The sequence below is a fragment of the Poecilia reticulata genome, linkage group LG22 (genome assembly GCF_000633615.1).
Source record: "Poecilia reticulata strain Guanapo linkage group LG22, Guppy_female_1.0+MT, whole genome shotgun sequence".
In the NCBI taxonomy this organism is placed as follows: Eukaryota; Metazoa; Chordata; class Actinopteri; order Cyprinodontiformes; family Poeciliidae; genus Poecilia; species Poecilia reticulata.
Genome location: NC_024352.1, coordinates 8745480 through 8763982, shown reverse-complemented (window position 1 = coordinate 8763982; position 18503 = coordinate 8745480). Strand labels below are relative to the sequence as shown.

The window sequence follows — 18503 nt, the reverse complement described above, 5'->3', positions numbered from 1 at the left end:
ATTACTGATAGCAGTGCAATTTGCAGAATGCCTGTTTTGTTTAGTTTTCTTCTTGGAAAAAGTTATTAAAAACAAGTTTTTGTCTAAATTAAGGTGAATTAATGGTTCCTTTTTCCACATAATGTAACCGGTAGCCTTTATGATAAAAAAAATAATAATAATAATTATGTGATCGGTATCGGTGATCGGTATCGGTGATCGGCCCTCATGGGTGATCGGTATCGGCAGGAAAAAACCTGATCGGCACATCTCTATTTAAAACATTACTTGTGTTTTTTCATTGTCAATCTATATTTACTAGTGAATAAACCCACTATCTTTGAAATGCATCCCAGAAGAAGAAATGGCTGCAGAGACAGAGCGAGACTGTCAGGGTAACAACGTTGTTTGAGTGAAGTGCGCATAAAGAAACTCAAAGGCTGTCATCAACTTGTAACTTCTTCATTTTCTGGTTGATGCATTTATAAATTAAATAGATTCAGATCGCTCGCTCTCTCTCTTTCTCTTATATTAAAAATATGGAATAGGCGTAAACCAAAATCAGAAGCACGAAAACTGAAAATAGGAACCAGCCAAAATAAATTAATAAATAAAAACCCAATCGGTGCATTTCTAACAATCTCACACACACACACACACACAAAAAAAGACATCAGGGTACACAGCTTGCACTGTGACCCATTTTTCCTTGTGTAAAACTAGTTCCTTTATTTATTTTTTTGAAAGTTTTCTCATTCTAAAGCCAAAATCGTGTCAACTTTTCCATTAGTGTCGCAACATTAAAACATGAGCTGCAGCAGAGTACCGTCCCCTGCCCCCTGACACACTTGCATATTTCCTCACTTCAACTTGGCTTTACTCTGAGACTCAGATTTCTCTTTGTTGAGTTCACGTCACGCAGCTATAGGAACCACACAGGCTTCTATAGACATACTGTATGGCGACTATAGCCTGCAGGCCCGTTCACACCACACGCACAGAGTGGCCGAGCTGTAGTCCTCATTAAATGGGCTGGGGCGCTAATGTGTGGACTGTTTAATGCTGCGGGATAATTAAGACGTTGCGCGTATTTCTGTGCATTAATATTTCATCTGCACATGGGCTGAAGTTACTCCTCCAGCAGCCTGCCATGCGCACACAGCCGGAGCTCGCTGTCGTACTAGTGGAAATGTGATTATTCTTTAAAATAAAGAATAGCCACTTTCATGTCAATTAGTGGACTAATTAAAAATGATCAATCGTCTGAAATTTATTTATAAGCCACATAGGATGGGAGCTCTTTCTGCAGCCAAACAATGTGCTGTGAGATTTTTTTTTTTCTGCCGATTTGAGGGTCACTCGTGCGTTTTTGCGGCTCCTAATTAGCCTTGCATCTAAGCCACATGCCTCCAGATAAGCTATCGCGTGGGGGCATCTGAATTTCTAGTGGCTGTCTCTTACAATTGCAAAGTTTTAGATATCTTCTGCAGCATGGGAAGTCTGCAATATGACCCAGGGGATGGTGGCCGTCTTACGGGCCACGGCTGCTGAAGGGTAAATCCCCCGTTATCTCCTTTTAGTCTGTCTACAGAATTATTACGAAATCGCGAAGCCGGTCCTGTGGTCTAAATTACGGTCAAGTTCACCTCTGTATCTCCAGTGAGCATCCTCCGCTAGGAAAGCGACCCCCCACATTTCTCTATTTCCCCGTTTCCACCGAGCGCCTTCCGCTCTCGGGGTTTTTTTTTTTTTTTTTTTTTTTGTTCATAAAGGTTACCCTTCCTGCGCGGTTACGAGAGAGCCGGCTTCAACGCGTCTAGAAAAAAAGCGTGAATCACCGTGTGTTCGTTACCCAGTTTTCCCAAGTCCCAGGGCTGACCCTTTTTTGTCTCGCTTGCTCCCGGAGCCTCCTTCCTCTTTCGCCCCCGTCCTCCACCACCACCCCCGGCCTGACAGAACCTCCTCTCCAGATGCGCAGCAAGCACTACGGAGGCCTGGAGACGCCTCCGCTCTTGCTTCCACCGGGTCCTAAACACAGCCGTGTTAAGAAATGCTGGCTTAGCTTCATTTTAAAGGTTATAGATACTTCTGTGACCTACAATTTTGCGGATAGTAAGTTCATGATAGCAAGTTTATTATTTGGCTCCAAATTAGTCTTTCATCACGGGCAACGACTGAGATTGAACGGGGGTCGAACCAGCGACCCTCCGGTTACAAGACGAACCTGTCAATACCATACTACCGTTGTGTCTTTTCGTTGACAAGGACATGTCAGAGTTAGCTATCACACACTTATGAGATACATGAATAACGAGACAGCAAATGAATAATTATGAGTTTGTTTTCTTTTAAAGTTCAGGATATAGCAAAAATCCAGCCTACAGTTAAATATGTCCATGACAGATTTAGTTATTTAATTACTTACATTCATTCAAGTTTGTTTCTGATAGGAAATGAGGCAGCGCCTCTAAGAAGCATCCATTTGGAAAACGACAGTGCACTTGTTCACGTTATTTTGAAAATTATTCATTTTGTATATTAACCAAATTCTTATTTACAATAACAATAGCAGAGAAGACGGCATGTTGGAAGTTTGATGCGTCCTTCTTAATAATCAATGAAATGTTCCAATGTCTAATAAGAGATCATAACAATAAAACTTTTAACTTCTCATCTCAAAGCAGATAATTGATCTCAAAACAACTGATCTTTTAACATTGAATAAACTGTTCAACCCCCCTGCAAACCTCACAAACCTTTCTCTCTTTCAAAGGTTTATTGTAGCTAGTGATGGCTGTTAGCAGGAAAGATCTCTTGCCGCTACAAGTGCGGTCTGTGTTGCAGTGAATCTGAAGAAGCCTCTGACTGAAGACACTCTGCTTTCCCAAGACAGCCTGATGAAGAGGATGGTCCAGGTTGTCCATAATTTTCTTTGTTTTATGAAGAATCCTTCTTGGCTTCATCATCTTTAGAGGTTCCACAGTCATCCCCAGAACAGAACCAGAGCATATGGGTCAATATGGCTCAAAGATACGCACCTCTGTGTCACATCTTATTTCTACCCCTTGGAAAACACTAAGTGTAAAAAAAGAAGTAAAGCTAAAATTTAAAACATGCTCTGGTTCCATTAATCTATATGAAATGTCAGCCAAGTGTTCAATTGGTGATTTGGTCAAAAATATTTCCTAACATGGGAATTCACTCCGCACAGTGGCGCAGTTGGTAGAGCTGTTGCCTTGCAGCAAGAAGGTTCTGGGTTCGATTCCCGGCCCCGGTCTTTCTGCATGGAGTCTGCATGTTCTCCCTGTGCATGCGTGGGTTTTCTCCGGGTACTCCGGTTTCCTCCCACAGTCCAAAAACATGACTGTCAGGTTAATTGGCCTCTCCAAATTGTCCCTAGGTGTGAGTGTGTGTGTGTGTGCATGGTTGTGTGTCTCTGTGTTGCTCTGCGACAGACTGGCGACCTGTCCAGATAGGCACCAGCAATCCTCCCGACCCTAAGGGACAAGGGTGTAAGAAAATGGATGGATGGAATTCACTCCTAGCCTAATAGAATTAGAAGTCCATTACTCACTGAATGAAAGAATGCTAAATTAGGATACTGTATTTCACATTCTTTATAGTATAAACTATAACGCATAAACTGACTTCACATACAATGTAATGACATCTACAAGAAAACTTACTGCTGCTGCTACCTATTATTTTTCACGTTTGTTACCTTTACCGGTAAGACTAGTTATAAAAACAGCAAGGAAAGCAGTGCCAAAAACGAGAACGAAACAGTGAGAAGGATGCAGCCGAAATGTCGTAAATATGAGCGTCTAGCGACACCTGCTGTTGGGAGAAGGCTGTGATTTGGGCGATCTGTGTGTGACTCTTTATACATAGTGTGTTATGATTATGTCGCTAAAAGTATGTAAACGGTGTTGAAATGTACAGTGCTTTAAAAATAGCACCCTTTGAACATTTAGCCTCATTAATATATCAAATTCAGTATATAAAATCTAGTCTTTATTTGACAGACCAACATTTTTGGAAAGTAGACAAACTATATACCTTGTTTTCCGTTACTTTCTACTACAAATTTTTACTTTTGTAAAATTCTCAAAGGTGTGGCACACATTTGCATTTACACAACCAGAGTTAATTAGTTGTTTATCCATTTTTGTTGGAATTTTTCTGTTCGCTTTTGTTTATAAATTGCTCAATCTCAGTCAGAGGAGACTGACTGCGATTCTATGTAATAGATTTTTACTTAAAAAAAAAATGTAGGTCTGAACTTTGACAGGGCCATTCTTAGATCATCTCTAATGCCTAATCCTGCTGGAAGGCGAACCCCATGTCATCTCATCTTTTAATGAATGTTTGGTTAAAAAACAGCCAACTTATGCTCCAATAGCATAAAATTCAGCTTTTGGGTCAAATTAGAAAGACATTTTTTGGACTCTGGTGCAGAAATATTTGCATGTTTTCCCTGTGTACACGGCTTCCTCCCACAGTTAACCCCGTACCCCCCCAAAAAAACATGGTGGTTAATTGGCACTCAAGAGTATTTCCATCCAACAGCAGACGAGGAAACATGAAAAGACCAACGCGATTCATATTTTAAATCTTTTTAATATATCTCACATTTGATGTATTTACAAAAAAAAAAACACACAAAAAAATCTGTGGTTTTGTGACATAAAACTATGTTTCGTCAAATCAACGTGAGAACGAATGCATATACAAGAAGCGTAAGCGTACAGAACACACACATATTTAAATAACATCAGGGAAGCTGTGCTGTCTGCTTTGCACCATGTCTCTGTGAAAAAACAAAGAAAAAAAAAGAAAAAAGGGATTACGGCGTATGCACCTCTGTGTGACCAGCTGTGTTAACCCGAGTTTGGTCTGACAGGGCGGGATACATACAGTATTGCCTCAGGACGGGTTCAAATAAAATGAATCACTCTGGAATATATATATGTATATATATATATATATTTTCCCCATTTTGATAATAATAGTATAACTCTTAAATGCGTCTATTTATTTTTTTTTTTTTTCAGCAGCAGATGACTTTCCATCCCCAGGCATTCAGTGAACAGATTAAGGTCGACGACAGACTAGTAATGCAGATATACTTCGATATATACCTGTGTTTTTATATGACACACGACGTCTGCAAACAGTTTGGCACAAATGTAAAGGCTGAGCGTAAGATCCCCACCCCAAAAACACGAGAAAGTAATCGACAAATAAATAAAATCTCTACAAAGTCACAGACTAAAACCTTGACACGGAGGCTGACAGATTATCTCGTTTGCTGAATGGTTACTTTGTACAGCACTTTACAGTACAGCTACAGGCACGAACTGAAAGAACAGAACAGAAAGATTAAGAGCTGCAATAAAATGCAGGATCAGAATGAAAGGGGAAAGGGTCACATTTGTGTTTTTTTTTTGTTTGTTTTTTTTAATCTCAGCGTTTTCACATATAATTTGTGGGCCGAAACGTGTTTTACAGCAGCAGTGGTTACAATGATTGTTCCTGCTTTCAAATGAAAGTGTACCAGGTGAATAAGTTTTTGATAAACCCATTACAACGACTAGACTCCATCAATGTTGCAGAGCAGAATCATAGAAATAAAAAGACAATATACATCAAAACAGAGAAGAAAAAAAAAGAGGGGGAAAAAAAATGAACATTTAGAATGGCAACAGAGGAGCCTCTTTTTGTTTTGTTTTTTTGTCTTAACACAGTGTGCAACGGGTCGCTGAAACCTCTTATGTAGCTTATAGGACAGGCTTAGTGCATGAACCAGAAACAAACAAACAAAAAAAACTTCTGCAGTTCAGTTAAATAAGGATTAAAGAATTGAACTAAAATCCAGAAAATGCACATTTGTTTTTACAGACGGCTACATTAAACGACATGAAATCAAACCAAAAACTTGCACGTAAAGGTAAAATGGTTTGATAAACGATGTGACTTTGAATGATAAGCATGGCCGACCAGTTCACAGCCTCTGTTAACACAACACTTTGCTTTGCCAAAAGACACAAAGTCACCCACAGACAAATCATTTCTAACCAAACAGCACTTAAGAAAAACTCCTCTCCTAAAATCCCTGACACATTTCATGGCACCCTAGATAGAGACGTGGAAAAAGCCCTGCAGTGAATCCATCTTTCATCGTCAATGAAAATTTAGAGAAATTCTAGCTCTGAATTGTTTATTTTTCCTTCTGTTACTGTGCAGCACTGCAGATTAAATATGGGAAGTCGTCCATCAGAGTGGCTAAAAGAAATTAGTTTCTGTCACATCATACTTATGAACTACGGAAACAGAAAAGGTATTGATTAATCATTATAACTCCCTAGAAACTCTGATCAGCTAAAAGAAAAAAAGTCAAGATTGTATTAAAAAACATTTCAGATATATATTTTAATTAATTAAATAAATAGTAGGATTGTTAGGAGTACAGATAATTAGTAATTTAGTTAAACATAATTATTTCTTAACATGGAAAAAAATCCCTTGAATTTAAGATGGGATTTGTCAATTTTTTTTAAAGTGAGGTTATAGAGCTGTAATAAATTGTAATTTTTTTAAATTTTTATTATTAGGCTGTTTACCGTCTTCATGAAGGGTGCCAATAAAAGTGGCCATTACACAAATTACTCAATGCTTCATCATTCATTATTTGCTGATTGATTTCTGCACAGGCATGTAGAGTTTCTACCTAAAACAGATCAAACCTACTCATAAGATGTGCTTTGGGAAGTCCTAATAAAATCGTACAAATGTGTTCAAGTCCAATTCACTTATTGATTAAACGCGACCTCCCGATATTTCTCACATTTCAGGACTTGAACAGCAAATCGTAAGCTCTGCAGTCCCTGAGCACATTTATCGTCATTGCACATAAATATTTTCTGCTCACTTTCAACACCAAAATAAAGCTATTTTTAAGCACTTTCTAGTTCTCTATGGCCTTAGAACCTCACACTTGTGTTTACGTTGAAATTCTGACCTCGAGGTCGGCGGCTAGCCCTGCGGCTAACCCGCTAGCGTGTTGCCTAGCAGCGTGCTAACGTGTTGCCTAGCAGCCACTCAGTGTCCTCTGGAAGGAGGCGCCGTGCTGTGTTGAGCTAACAATGCCCTTCAGGTGGTATTCACTGGGAGTAAAGGAGACTTGGCTCGTTGTGTTTTTTTTGTTGTTTGTTTTGCTTTTTCGCGGCAGCCCTCTGTTCGGCGAGCGTTGCTCTCTGAGAGCACATTAGCAGCAGAGTAGTACGAGACTCATCCAGCGTGTTCACATGCACAGGTTATTCTGGACGCCAGCCAAGGGTTTTATTTGGCTCTTCACACTGAAGTACTAGAATAATAATAAAAAAGCCCTAATGTCAAAGAATTTTTGCACTGCATTATTCCCTGAAATTATTAGTTTAGAACTGAGGTAAATTAGCTTGATTTGCTTTCTTGCCATGAGATTTATGAGCGTTTTTATACAAACGCCAGCCTGTCTTTATCTCCTGTCATTTGTTCTGTGTTTTAAATAAAGTTTATCTCACGTGACAACAGTCACTTAAATCTAATTTTAACCATTTCACAACTGGTTTTCAGAGGTAACAAGTTTCACAAGAGCCTGTGGTAGTTTTACAGTCAGTGACTTTCAACTCCAAAAACTAGGTTGCCATTACCCACCTTTGTTTCCACTGATAAAGAAGGGTAACAATATACTACCAGGGTAGAAATGTATTCTAGAAAAAACGTGTAATAAAACAGGAACCTTTGTATGGTGCTTTAGGGAGGTAGGGTTTCAAGCATTCAAAACTGGTACATTTTTTAAACGTCACAAGTTAGCTTTAGCTCAGACCTCATACTTTCCGTTTTCTGTTAAAGATTTAAAATCACCAGCACATCTTTGGAACCATGTGTGCTGAAAGAGGGAGTAAATCTTTTAGTCCAAAATGAAAATGCTTATCAAAAAATGAAAATTCAGAGGAATAAACATTCCTGGTTTCATTCCTGCGTAAGCAAAGGAACCTTAAGCAGGCGTTTGCTTATTCCTCTGGCCGGTTCTCCCCATCACATAAGTCATGGCAGTAAAGCAAATTCCTCCCCAAAAAACAGTAATAATTAAAAATAAACGTGTAAATAAATAGTGCCTCCTCGAGCTTCTTCTCACAGTAACAAGCCCAAAGTCCCAGAATTTCCCCTGTGCAAGTAAACACAGCTAGCATGAATTTGGAGGACAGTTCTGACACCACAGCTGTCTTCACAACACCATCAAAGACCCGGCATAGCGTCGTACAGTACAGTAACTAATTCCAGACATGAGTGCAAATTCATGCAAAACCTAAAAAAAAAAAAAAAAGAAAAGAAAAGAAAACAAACATCATAAATAAATGTAAACTACTCAAGAAAAAAAAAAAAGAGAAAAAGCCGTCTCCTTGGTGAGAAGGCTCCGCGTGTTTACAGTAGTTTATGTACAGGACGATCTGCTGGAATGGGAGGAAAAAAAGCACAGCAAGCTGTTCTTCCCACTCAGGAGGGAAACTGTTCTGGTAATTTTACAGCAAGTTTTTTTTTGTTTGTTTGTTTGTTTTGTTTACAGGACAACATACACACTTGGTAATTAGACACATCTTGCTAGGCGCAAGATGTGACGACTTCTTTTTTTTTTTTTTTTTCACATAGTGAAATTCCTTTTTAGATTAGATGCATGCATTACTCTACGTGCTAATGCCAGGGGCTTCCTGCTGATGCCGAGTCTTCCCAGTCGATGACCGGATGTCCTCGCAGGCCGGGGTAGGGATCTCTTCCCCTCAGTGCTTTTGTACTCTCAGTGTGCCTGGACGCACAAACAAAGAGCATGTTCAGCGCCGCCGCCGCCGACCCCGAGGGGCGAACGAATGAAAAACCTGTCTCGGAGCGGCAAAGCGCCGCTCTCTAACTGTTTAATTTATTTTGTGGGGCCGAGAGAGGCGGCAGTAGGGCGTTTAATAGAGCCAGATGAGTTTATTATTAGCCGGTGTCGGTGCCATGCAGGGTGCTGCCAGGCCAAGTAAATACAGCGACAACGCAGTCATTAGTGGAAACAGATGCCGCTTCTGCACCAGGAAGTGCTTGCACTTCAGTTTTTCATGTTTAGTGCGCTTGTCACGAAGTCAATGACGGGCGCAAGTGCAATCGCTTAATTTCATTTAATTAACTCAAGAGTCCTCTTAAAGTGTCACTTTTTCTTCTCGTGATAAGTGCTATGAAATAAAAAGAAAAAAAAAGTGGAATTATAAAAATATATATACATTCTAGAGTTGATGTTTAATAACTGATTAAACTGGTTAGTTATTCCACCCACTTACTTATCTCATTGCAAATGCACAATGAGATAAGTAAGTGGATGAAGAGGTTCTTGCTACTTCATATTGCGCTTTTTCTCTATTTGTGTATTTTATCTTGTATTTATTTTTTGTGTGTTCTCTATGTGCCTTCTTTAATTGAATTCAGTTGTGAGCATAAGTACGGCATCTTCTGAAAGTATTTACACCCCTTGAACATTTTAACATTTTGGAACATTACGACACTTGCTCTTATTCTCTTCTCACTTTTTTTCCTTTCCCTCTTTTTTATTCATTGTTTCCCTATTTCATAATTTTTCTTTTTCTTTGTTCTTTTTCTTTTTAGGAGATCCACTAGGTGATTTTTGAAGGCAAGGGGTTTCCCTAGATCTATCAATTTTTCAGTTTTCTTTGCTTTCATTTTTTTGTCTCTAGTTTCTTTATGCTGAAGATATTTTACCTGTTTTTTGTTTTAATTTACATAATTCTTTTGTTTTTCTTGAGTTTTTAATTACTTCTTTGCATTTTTTATGCATTTTTATTTTTTCTATTTTACTTTTTTGTTTTGAGAAAAAAAATCTGCAGTTTTTTGTCTTTTATACTGTAATTTATTTTTTTCTGTCTTTTTTATGCTTTTCCCCTGTTTTTTGGTTTGGAGAAGTTTCAATATTAAATTTTTATTTTTAACTGCTGGTTTGGTCGTTTACATATTTGTTAAAACTCTAAAATCATTTAGTGTTAGGTGTGACACACATTATTATTAACTTTAGTGCATTTAGAAGACTAATGGATCGGCAAGTACCTGAACCCACCTCTGTCTCCACCATTCCTCATGTTGGTCTCGTCGTCCTCCGCCGCGTCATCCACTTTGGAAACAAACACAACCCAACATTTCAGATGCAAAGACTTGGGTCAAATGGAAGTGGAAGACTCCTCGAACACAGCCTGGAGACCGACCTGAGTGGAGCTCTTTCACCAGCGATGACATGGTGTTTGTGATTGAGTCAGCAGCAACTAAAAGATCGTTCCGAAGGTTTCTGGGTACACCTAAGGAGCGGTAAGATGGACCGTCATTAGTTCTGTTCTGCTTTGGAATGTGTTACCTTTCAGCTGCGTTACCTTTTAAGCACTACTTTATATTTTTGAAAGCTCCATGATTCTCAGCATTTTTTTTGTAAGGAGTTGGATTCGACTCACCCTGAGCAAAGGCCTCCAGCACGTCTCCTCCCACGCCTGCCAGGCAGTCCTGCGGTGTGTGAGTCGGGGTGGACCCGGCCGAGGTGGAGCGAATGGGCATGGGCATGGAGCAGCCGGCACCGTGACTGGGAGAAGAATGAGGGGAGCCTCCAGACTGGGACTGCGAAAGGCAAAATCGGTCAAAAACGCTTAAATAACCTATTTACTGCATCACTAACCTCTTATTTTTTTTATAATGCTAGAATACAGGCAGATAGAAAACAGATAGGAGAATAAACAAAACAGTAAATCTTGCACATAAGTCAAATGTTCTAACGTAACAACAAAGAATTAATACTAGACATTAAATGTTAAAGCACTGCATATTTTAATGACAAGAGACGTTCAGTAAAACGGAGATAAAGTTGCTCTAAATTTCTTATTTGTTCTTCGTTTATCGGCGTAAATGTGCCTTTTATGGCCAAATTTATGCAGCACAGAGGCGTCAGTGGCACAGAGCACACACACACACACACACACACAAGCAAATCAAACGCTGCAGCAATGACATAATAATATCACCTCTGAATCTTATGCTGCGCAACACAGACGCTCTGTCTGCGCTGAGGAAAATTCACTTATTTCTGTGAGAAGAAAAAAAGTCGGTCTGTGCTATTTTCTGACTAAATCACATTATATTTTGGTCACTGGTGGTCACTGGTGGACACTTGTGGACGTTGAACTTCCAGCTCAAGATGGTCAGACAACAAATATGTCTAGGAAAAAAAAAGAATACATTTCCTCACTAAGTCCTGACGCAGTTAGACAAAGTAAATTTGACATTGGCATGTCCATTGGCAAATTCCACACTTAAATGTATGGGTATGTACGGATCTTTACTGCCAGTTGTTCTCAGTTTTCCCTTAATGTTACACTGGTTGAGTTTCTCCCGTTCAAACTCCTTTACTGCATCAGGATGTTAATAAATGTGACGTACGGGCATAAGAGTCCGGACTAACAAAAGTACACAGTATTCTTGAATTGTTTTGAACATATCATTGAACCGGATGACGCTAACCTTCATGCTCAGGTTCAATGAAAAGAAAATCTATGCAGTCGTCATGAGTTGATGTCAATGAAAATATGTGATATTTTCCTAATTCGATTTCACAAAACTCGTGCAAGCTGTGTCTGTGAGGAACAGGGGGGGAAGCGCAGAGACCATCAACTACTGTAAGCACTTTGCAAAGCGAATCGAGAGCAACTTACAGCCTGCTTCTGCTCCTCATCCTATCAGCCAACAAAGGTGAGCAGAGAGAAAGCGAGAAGTGCGAGAGCAACAAAATTAATGAAAAAAAGAAGGAGAAAGTGATTTCTGCATGCATCACACGGCACACGTTTACATGGCATAACATCAAGGTAGCCTGTTGTGCTCGGAGAGGGAGACACATTTCATCTATTCAAATCCCAATTATCCGAGGTAGATTAGCAGCAACGAGCCAGTAAGAAAACCACAAAGAAGAGCGGCCGACCCAAGACGCTTGATGCTCTACCCAAGTCGGGGGTCTCATCCTCCCACCTGCAGGTAAATCTTCTTGAACCAGGAGGCGGTCTTACCTTTAGTAGCCTCATCAGACCCTCCAGCTGGACCATCAGCTCCCGCCTGCTCTCCTGCAGGGCCGACATGCGCCTCTCCAGCTCGTCCTTCCTGTGTCTGCAGACGGCAGACAACACGGTTCAAGTTTCAGGTTTGTTCATTCACGCGTGGATTTTGGGTAAAAACAGCAGTCTGCGTTCTAGTTAGAGTGCAAAACTATAATAATAATAATAATAATAATAATAATAATAATAATAATAATAATAATAATAATAATAAAAAGTGAAGTTGACCCTGAAAGTTTTTGACTGATTTGAGGTAAACTGAAAGTTGTTTATTTACATGAAGAAAAAAAAAATCTGCTTCAGTACCGAGTGTTTTTTTTTAAGTCATCTAATAATTTTTTTTGACAGGAGCACAAAGAATTTTTTTTTTAAATCAACCAGAAGTAAGTGCACAAAAGAAATACATACATAAACGAGTGTAAACTGAAATCCTTCATTTGTGTTGAGGCTTGTTAGCACCCTCTGCTGTTTACAGTGTGTAACTGCATATTTCCAGATATTTTGAATCAGGCATTTTGAAACTTCCGTCAGGGATCAGAACAGCAAATCAGCAAGGGAACAGAGAAGGATCAAAAGAAAAAAAAAACAACAAAAAAAAAACGTAATTTTGAATATTGCCAATGTGCATAAATCTGTTGGGTTAGTTTGGAATCTTTTTTTCCCTTACAAGTCTTGTTTTTTGCTCTTGTTTTGGGTCAAATTTAAATAAAAAAAACAATTTTTTTTTATCTAAAACAAAGATAATCCGATTAATCAAAATGCAGTTCTCAAATCCTGTTAATCGTAGCAAAAGCTATGATTAAAATAATTCTGGCAAAATTGGAAGCTTCTGCTTATGGCCTACGCAAAACATCCAAATGAAAGAAAAATGAACCTTAGGACAGAGCACACACAGCCTCGTAGAACATATAAGATGTTCTTTGAGGCTGTGTAGCATAACCTAGCGGTGACCCCAAGCTCTGCGGCACGACAGAAAATTATTTCAGGAAAGAAGAGAAGGCATGTTTTGGCCCTCTACTTGTGTGTATCTTCCTGTTATCGTCAGGTCAGCGACGCCACATCACGTGTCGTTTCGTACCTCAGGAGTCGCAGCTCGGTCAGGAGCGTGGGGTTCTGCTGGGCTTTCTCTGGCGTGGGCTGGGAGGCCTGTTCGTGCTCCAAACGGAGCCTCTGGATCTCCTGCAAGATCTCCCTGATTTGGGGAAAAATACTTTCAATGTAACAGAACTTTTTTTTTTTTAACCCCCACAACGAGAAATCAAGCGGACCTGTTTTTGTTCTCCAGCTCTGCGATCAGCTGTCTCTGTTGCTTATTGGCGTCGAAGTTGAAAGTCAGGTCTGTTGGAGGACACTGTTGCTGCAACGCAAAACACCTCTCAGTAAAACCAGCGAGAAAAGTTACAAACACAGCAAGAGTTTTCATGCTTTTCAACATTTTGTCATGTTACAGCCACAGACGTGAACTGAAGAGTGGAAGGACATATGGGTTTTCAAACCTTTTTAAACAATGGAAATCTGAAAAGTGTGGTGTGCGTTTTCACTCAGCTCGCCATAGTCACTGTGAATTTTTCGTCTAGCTTCCAGTGCAGGTATCTTAATGAGAAAATGTCTTGTTATAAGTTGAATAATCTGCAAGCTGAACTTTATTACTTAGTAGCTAAGTGATTTCTGAAGGAAATTGGTTGTGCTGGGTTTTATTTTGGGGTATCGTCATAATGTTTGAAGTTTTTATGTGTAAAAAAAAATATGTGAAAACCACGTGTCATTTCCTTCCACTTTACAACTATGCACCACTCTGTGTTGGTCTGTTCCACAAAAGTCCCCAAATTACAACAAATCACTTGTAGAAATTGTAGAAAAATCACTTTTTCTACAATTTTCCAGCAACCAAGAGGCATACGAAGAAAAAAACGTTAACTTATATGACTAAGAGATTTGAAACACAGCTTTGACCGAAACCCTTTGAGTCTTTCTGTGAGGTACTTACTGTGGAGTTGCCTGCCTCAGCCGCCAGGCGCGCAGCGTATCGAGCGATGAGCCGGTGCTCTTCATCTAACCGGCTGGGACTCTCCAAAACACTGACCAAAGTCAAACACAGAGCAAAACATCACACACATACACACACACAGTCAATCTGACTATTTGCAGAAAAAAAATATTTCAATAAATGAATTCAGAAGTGCAGAAATGGTAGAAAAGGCGCAAAAAAGATTAGAAGAATGAAACGATGATGACTGGATAAGCAGCATGCGGGATGCTTTTATGACAGCTATGAGTACCCGCTTTGGTCATTTCAGCCAAGAAAAGAGATTTTAGATATTGTCCAAGAGTTAAAATGATAATGAGTGGGACATATGGTGTGGGCAGATGATGGGACATATGCTGCTTTTCCCCCTGCACGTCATCTCCAAGCGAGGAGGGAAAGCGAGCTCAAACGATGCGGGGAGCATTTCCAATTCCGACTGGAGGAAGACCAACGTCTAACAGCGTCTAACCGAACCTGAAAAACGCAGCAAAAAGTGGCTTTTTTGTGCCTTTTTCCTCAAGTGTTTGATCCCAATATAAGGTTTCTTATCATCAAAGGAACTTTAAACAAACATGGCCTGGGGAAATCCAAAAAAGTGTTTATCAAATGATGATTTTATTTTATCCAGGGGGGAAAAAAGCTCCCTAAACTTAACAAATGGATTTTGAGCTTTTGCTTTTACCCCATTGGAAGGTTTTCAAACCTGAAACGCCCGCACACGTAAACGGCGTTTGTCCTCTGCATCTCGACGAGGATATTTCCACACCTTCATACTCAATGTAATTCCATTCGCAAATACTTTATTTATCTCAAAGAGAAACTAAATACGTAAAACAAGATGAACATATATATACATCTGGATGCAGGTTGGTTCGGATAGCTATTTTTACTCAATACATTAAGTAATAATTTCAAAATTGCATTTTCCTTTAAATCAAAGCCTAAAACCTGTTTAGAGTTTTTTTTTTTTTTTGAGTAAGTGTAACACTGATGAATATGTTTGATGTGATGACATTTGACAAAATTGAATGTTTATTGTTTGTTTCTATATTTTTATGACGTGAATCATTTTGAAATGGGCTGCACAAATAAACTTTGACTTGACTTTTTTTTCTTTTGCTCACTCTGGGTATTTTTGCTTGAGATAGAAATGTGTTTGATGAGCCGAATCCTTCACAAAACATAACAGGGAAAACTGCAAATTTAGCTACTTTGTCATCATTGCTTGAACGACCCCTGAATGAACCGAGGTAATGGCCGTAGTATCCGTCAGATCCCTTGACGGGCTCAATGTTGTGTCACAAATTAAGAGGGGAAAAAAATAAAACATGTAAAGGAACTCAATCAGAGCAGAGCGGGACATTAAAAAAAACATCTCGCTAAATGGGTGTCGTTCTAAATAATTTAGTCTCGCTGATACCGATGTTTCTTGTAAGAATACGGCGACACATCGGGGAATTGCTCTGCCCGAAGTTCTATTGCTACGTCCAGATTGTAGTAATTTATTTATTTATTTATTTTTTGACAAAACCGAAACAATTTACCTTTTAGTTATTTTCCTGATCCGGTACATTTGCCGCATATGTTCTGTATTTTTGTTTTCTTCAAACTTCTTTCGTTACTCCCACATAAACGGCCGATCGTCGAAGCATCGAAGTGACACCGCGCCTATTCAGAGCACTAACTGGACCGGATCGCCGTCGGCAGGCTCCTAGTTCGGAGAATCGGATGAAGTCAGAACGCTGGGACACAAAGTCAATATCAGCTTGGGTGTGTGCTAAATTTGGAGTATTTTCACCGCTTCACCTTGCGATGAAACAGCCCTACCCCACAGGGAGCAGAAGACGTGACATTCATCTTTACTTGAAATAAAAATAAAAATAAAAAAAATAAATGACGAGAGGTCATAGATAAAAATAGCATTTTTTTGTTATTGTTGTTGAAAGTTACTAAAACATAAAAGTCATGGCAAAGTTGAAGCAGAAAGTGGTTTTGTTCTGCAATATTAAACGATAGACGCTACAGACATGTCAGCAGGAGTAAGACTTGAGTTCACTGAACATATGCAAGGGTTAGAGAACGCTAACATGAATTCATTTTGCAAAAAAATACAAAAAAAAACTCCCATTTGGATAAAGTAGTCACTGCTGTCAATAAAAAAAAAACATGGATTCCAAAGAATTCGGAAAGTCGGATGCAGTCAGAATGCTAATGCTAACCATTAGCAACGACGAAATATAGCTATTTACTCTACTGGATGCACGTTCATAATGACTCGGATCGGTATCAACACAGCTGTTTTACATTTATTCGACTGCCCGTGAATGGTAAGTTAAATCACTTCAAAATGTTTTCCTCTGCTGTACCATTTCCGCATGACGTAACACGTAGTAAATTGTCTTCCTGTGTGAGAGTGGCAGAAAGGGGCTGCCATGTCAGCAGAGCAGACGATGTCAGAAGCCGACTGTGATGGAGCGTCGAGACAGAGCTCGGGCCATTTCTTAAGAGCATGCATGGAGTCTGTAGCCTGCTGCTTTGTTTTTCACCCTGTTAAAACATGAAATCGGAAACGGTCAACGAACAATGACGGTGGTGGAGAGGGGGCCCTGTCCCGCTTTAGGGGGGGTCTTTAGCTGAAGCAGAGCGACGACCAGCTTTGCTTTATTCAGCAGGAGCATATTTGACTCACTCACCTTTCATGTGACTACAGGCGAGAGAATGGTGGGAAATTTTAACAGTGGATTAATATTTATTAATATTTATTAATCCACTGGGGGATTGGGGGCAAGTCCGGGCTGAACCGAACTTGCCCCCACTCCCCCCACACTGCAAAAAAACATAAAATCTCACCAAGTATTTTTGGTGTAGTTTCTAGTAAAAATATCTTAGTACACTTTAAATAAAACTAAACTAGCTAACAAGTAACTTTTCAGCAAGATATAGGTGCTTGTTTTTAGTTAATAATTCTGGAATATTGATTTTTTAAAAAGCACTAGTTCTGTTGGTAGATTATTTCCCTGGGCTGGAGTTGCTGTAGAAAGGTTTTGTTCAGAGGATATTAATATGTCCTAGTTGAAAGTACAGACCTGAGTCCAATTGAGAATCTGTAGCAAAACATCCATCCCTCCATCCATTTTCTTACACCCTTGTCCCTCATGGGGTTAGGAGGGGTGCTGGAGCCTATCTCCAGCTAGCGTACCGGGCGAGAGGCGGGATACACCCTGGACAGGTTGCCAGTCTGTCGCAGGGCATGTAGCAAAACATGAAAAGTTCTATCGATGGATGCTTTCAATCTAATTTCCCTTTCAAAGAAGAAATGACAAAACATTTCAGTGTCTCATTGCAGCAAAAAGTTGCTTTCTAAAAGTACTGACGCAAATGCACGCCACACTTCTTTTTTAAACAAAACATATATAAAGAAATTTATTTTTCCTTCCTACTCAAAATCATGTGGTAAAACTCCAATAAAATGCGCCGAAGCTTGTGGTTGTAACATGACTGGGTGCAAAAAAAGGCTTCCAAGGGGGATTGCGTGTTCTTGTTCACATCTCTCAGCAAAATCCACAACGCTGCTTCCCCGGGACTCCTGCTGAGTTCTCATCGCCACTTCAATGTCGTCCCCTTTCTGTTTGCTTGGGACTCCATAATCCCTGTGATAATTGGGAGAAGACATAGTTTCCGCCATCTTGTCTTTGCCGTCTGCCTTAAATCCTTCATGTCGTCTCTTCAACTCATCAAACACTTCTTATTTAAGATGCTTGTTGCTCTAATGTGCTTCTTGCTTTTTTGGGGGGGGGGGTTTCTGGAGTTTCTCAGTATGACAGATGTTAGGAGCTGCTAAGGGGTTTAGGAAGTGATCAATAAGACTACAGATTACTCAAATTAGTCAAGCAAATGAATAAAAATGGTTGAAGTAATTACCAATGCAATAGTTGCGGTGTGATTTTGTGAGCTGCTTTTGCCCTTCAAATGGCAGATGTGCAGCTGTTTTGACCCCTCTGAGGCAACGACATCCTCCGCGAGTGTCTTCTTCACACAGCGGCGCTGACTCACAGAGCAAAATGTCAAGACAAAGGTTATCGGGCTTCTGCGTTACCGCCACAGTGAGAGAAACCTCAGGAGAGAATCGCCTTTCCTGCAATACGAATCCGCTGACCTCCATCGGTTTGGATGCGTGACGCCATTAGAGTCCCTGAAACCAGCGCCGCGCCGTCAGAACCATCTAAATCAAAGGTTAATGTCATAAAAGATTGGCTTGATGGTTAGATTTTGAAGATTAAGTTAAAAAAACCCCAACACATTTTAAATTGATGGATTTTTTTTTTATT

General features: G+C 39.8%; 2 protein-coding genes across 13 annotated transcripts in view; both read right to left on the bottom strand.

Annotated features, from left to right (window-relative positions):
* dnmt3ab (DNA (cytosine-5-)-methyltransferase 3 alpha b) overlaps nt 1-1946 on the bottom strand; it is a 47814-nt gene extending 45868 nt beyond the window's left edge. For 2 of the 4 annotated variants that reach the window (XM_008399113.2, XM_008399118.2), the window contains exon 1: nt 1832-1944. The gene's annotated coding sequence lies outside the window, so the exon portion shown is untranslated. Of the gene's footprint in view, nt 1-1817 lie in introns of all 4 variants that reach the window. The other 2 variants (XM_008399114.2, XM_008399115.2) reach the window with 2 other exon arrangements.
* A 3472-nt stretch (nt 1947-5418) lies between these two features.
* The window catches only part of dtnbb (dystrobrevin, beta b), a 37565-nt gene continuing 24480 nt past the window's right edge, over nt 5419-18503 (bottom strand). For 4 of the 9 annotated variants that reach the window (XM_008399119.2, XM_008399123.2, XM_017302437.1 and 1 more), the window contains 9 exons: nt 14137-14227; nt 13418-13506; nt 13228-13341; nt 12105-12201; nt 11757-11777; nt 10509-10668; nt 10269-10358; nt 10114-10177; nt 5419-8824 (listed from right to left, as the gene is read on the bottom strand). In XM_008399119.2, the coding sequence (XP_008397341.1) occupies nt 8713-8824; nt 10114-10177; nt 10269-10358; nt 10509-10668; nt 11757-11777; nt 12105-12201; nt 13228-13341; nt 13418-13506; nt 14137-14227 (838 nt within the window). In that variant the 3' untranslated portion in view covers nt 5419-8712. The other 5 variants (XM_008399121.2, XM_008399125.2, XM_008399124.2 and 2 more) reach the window with 4 other exon arrangements.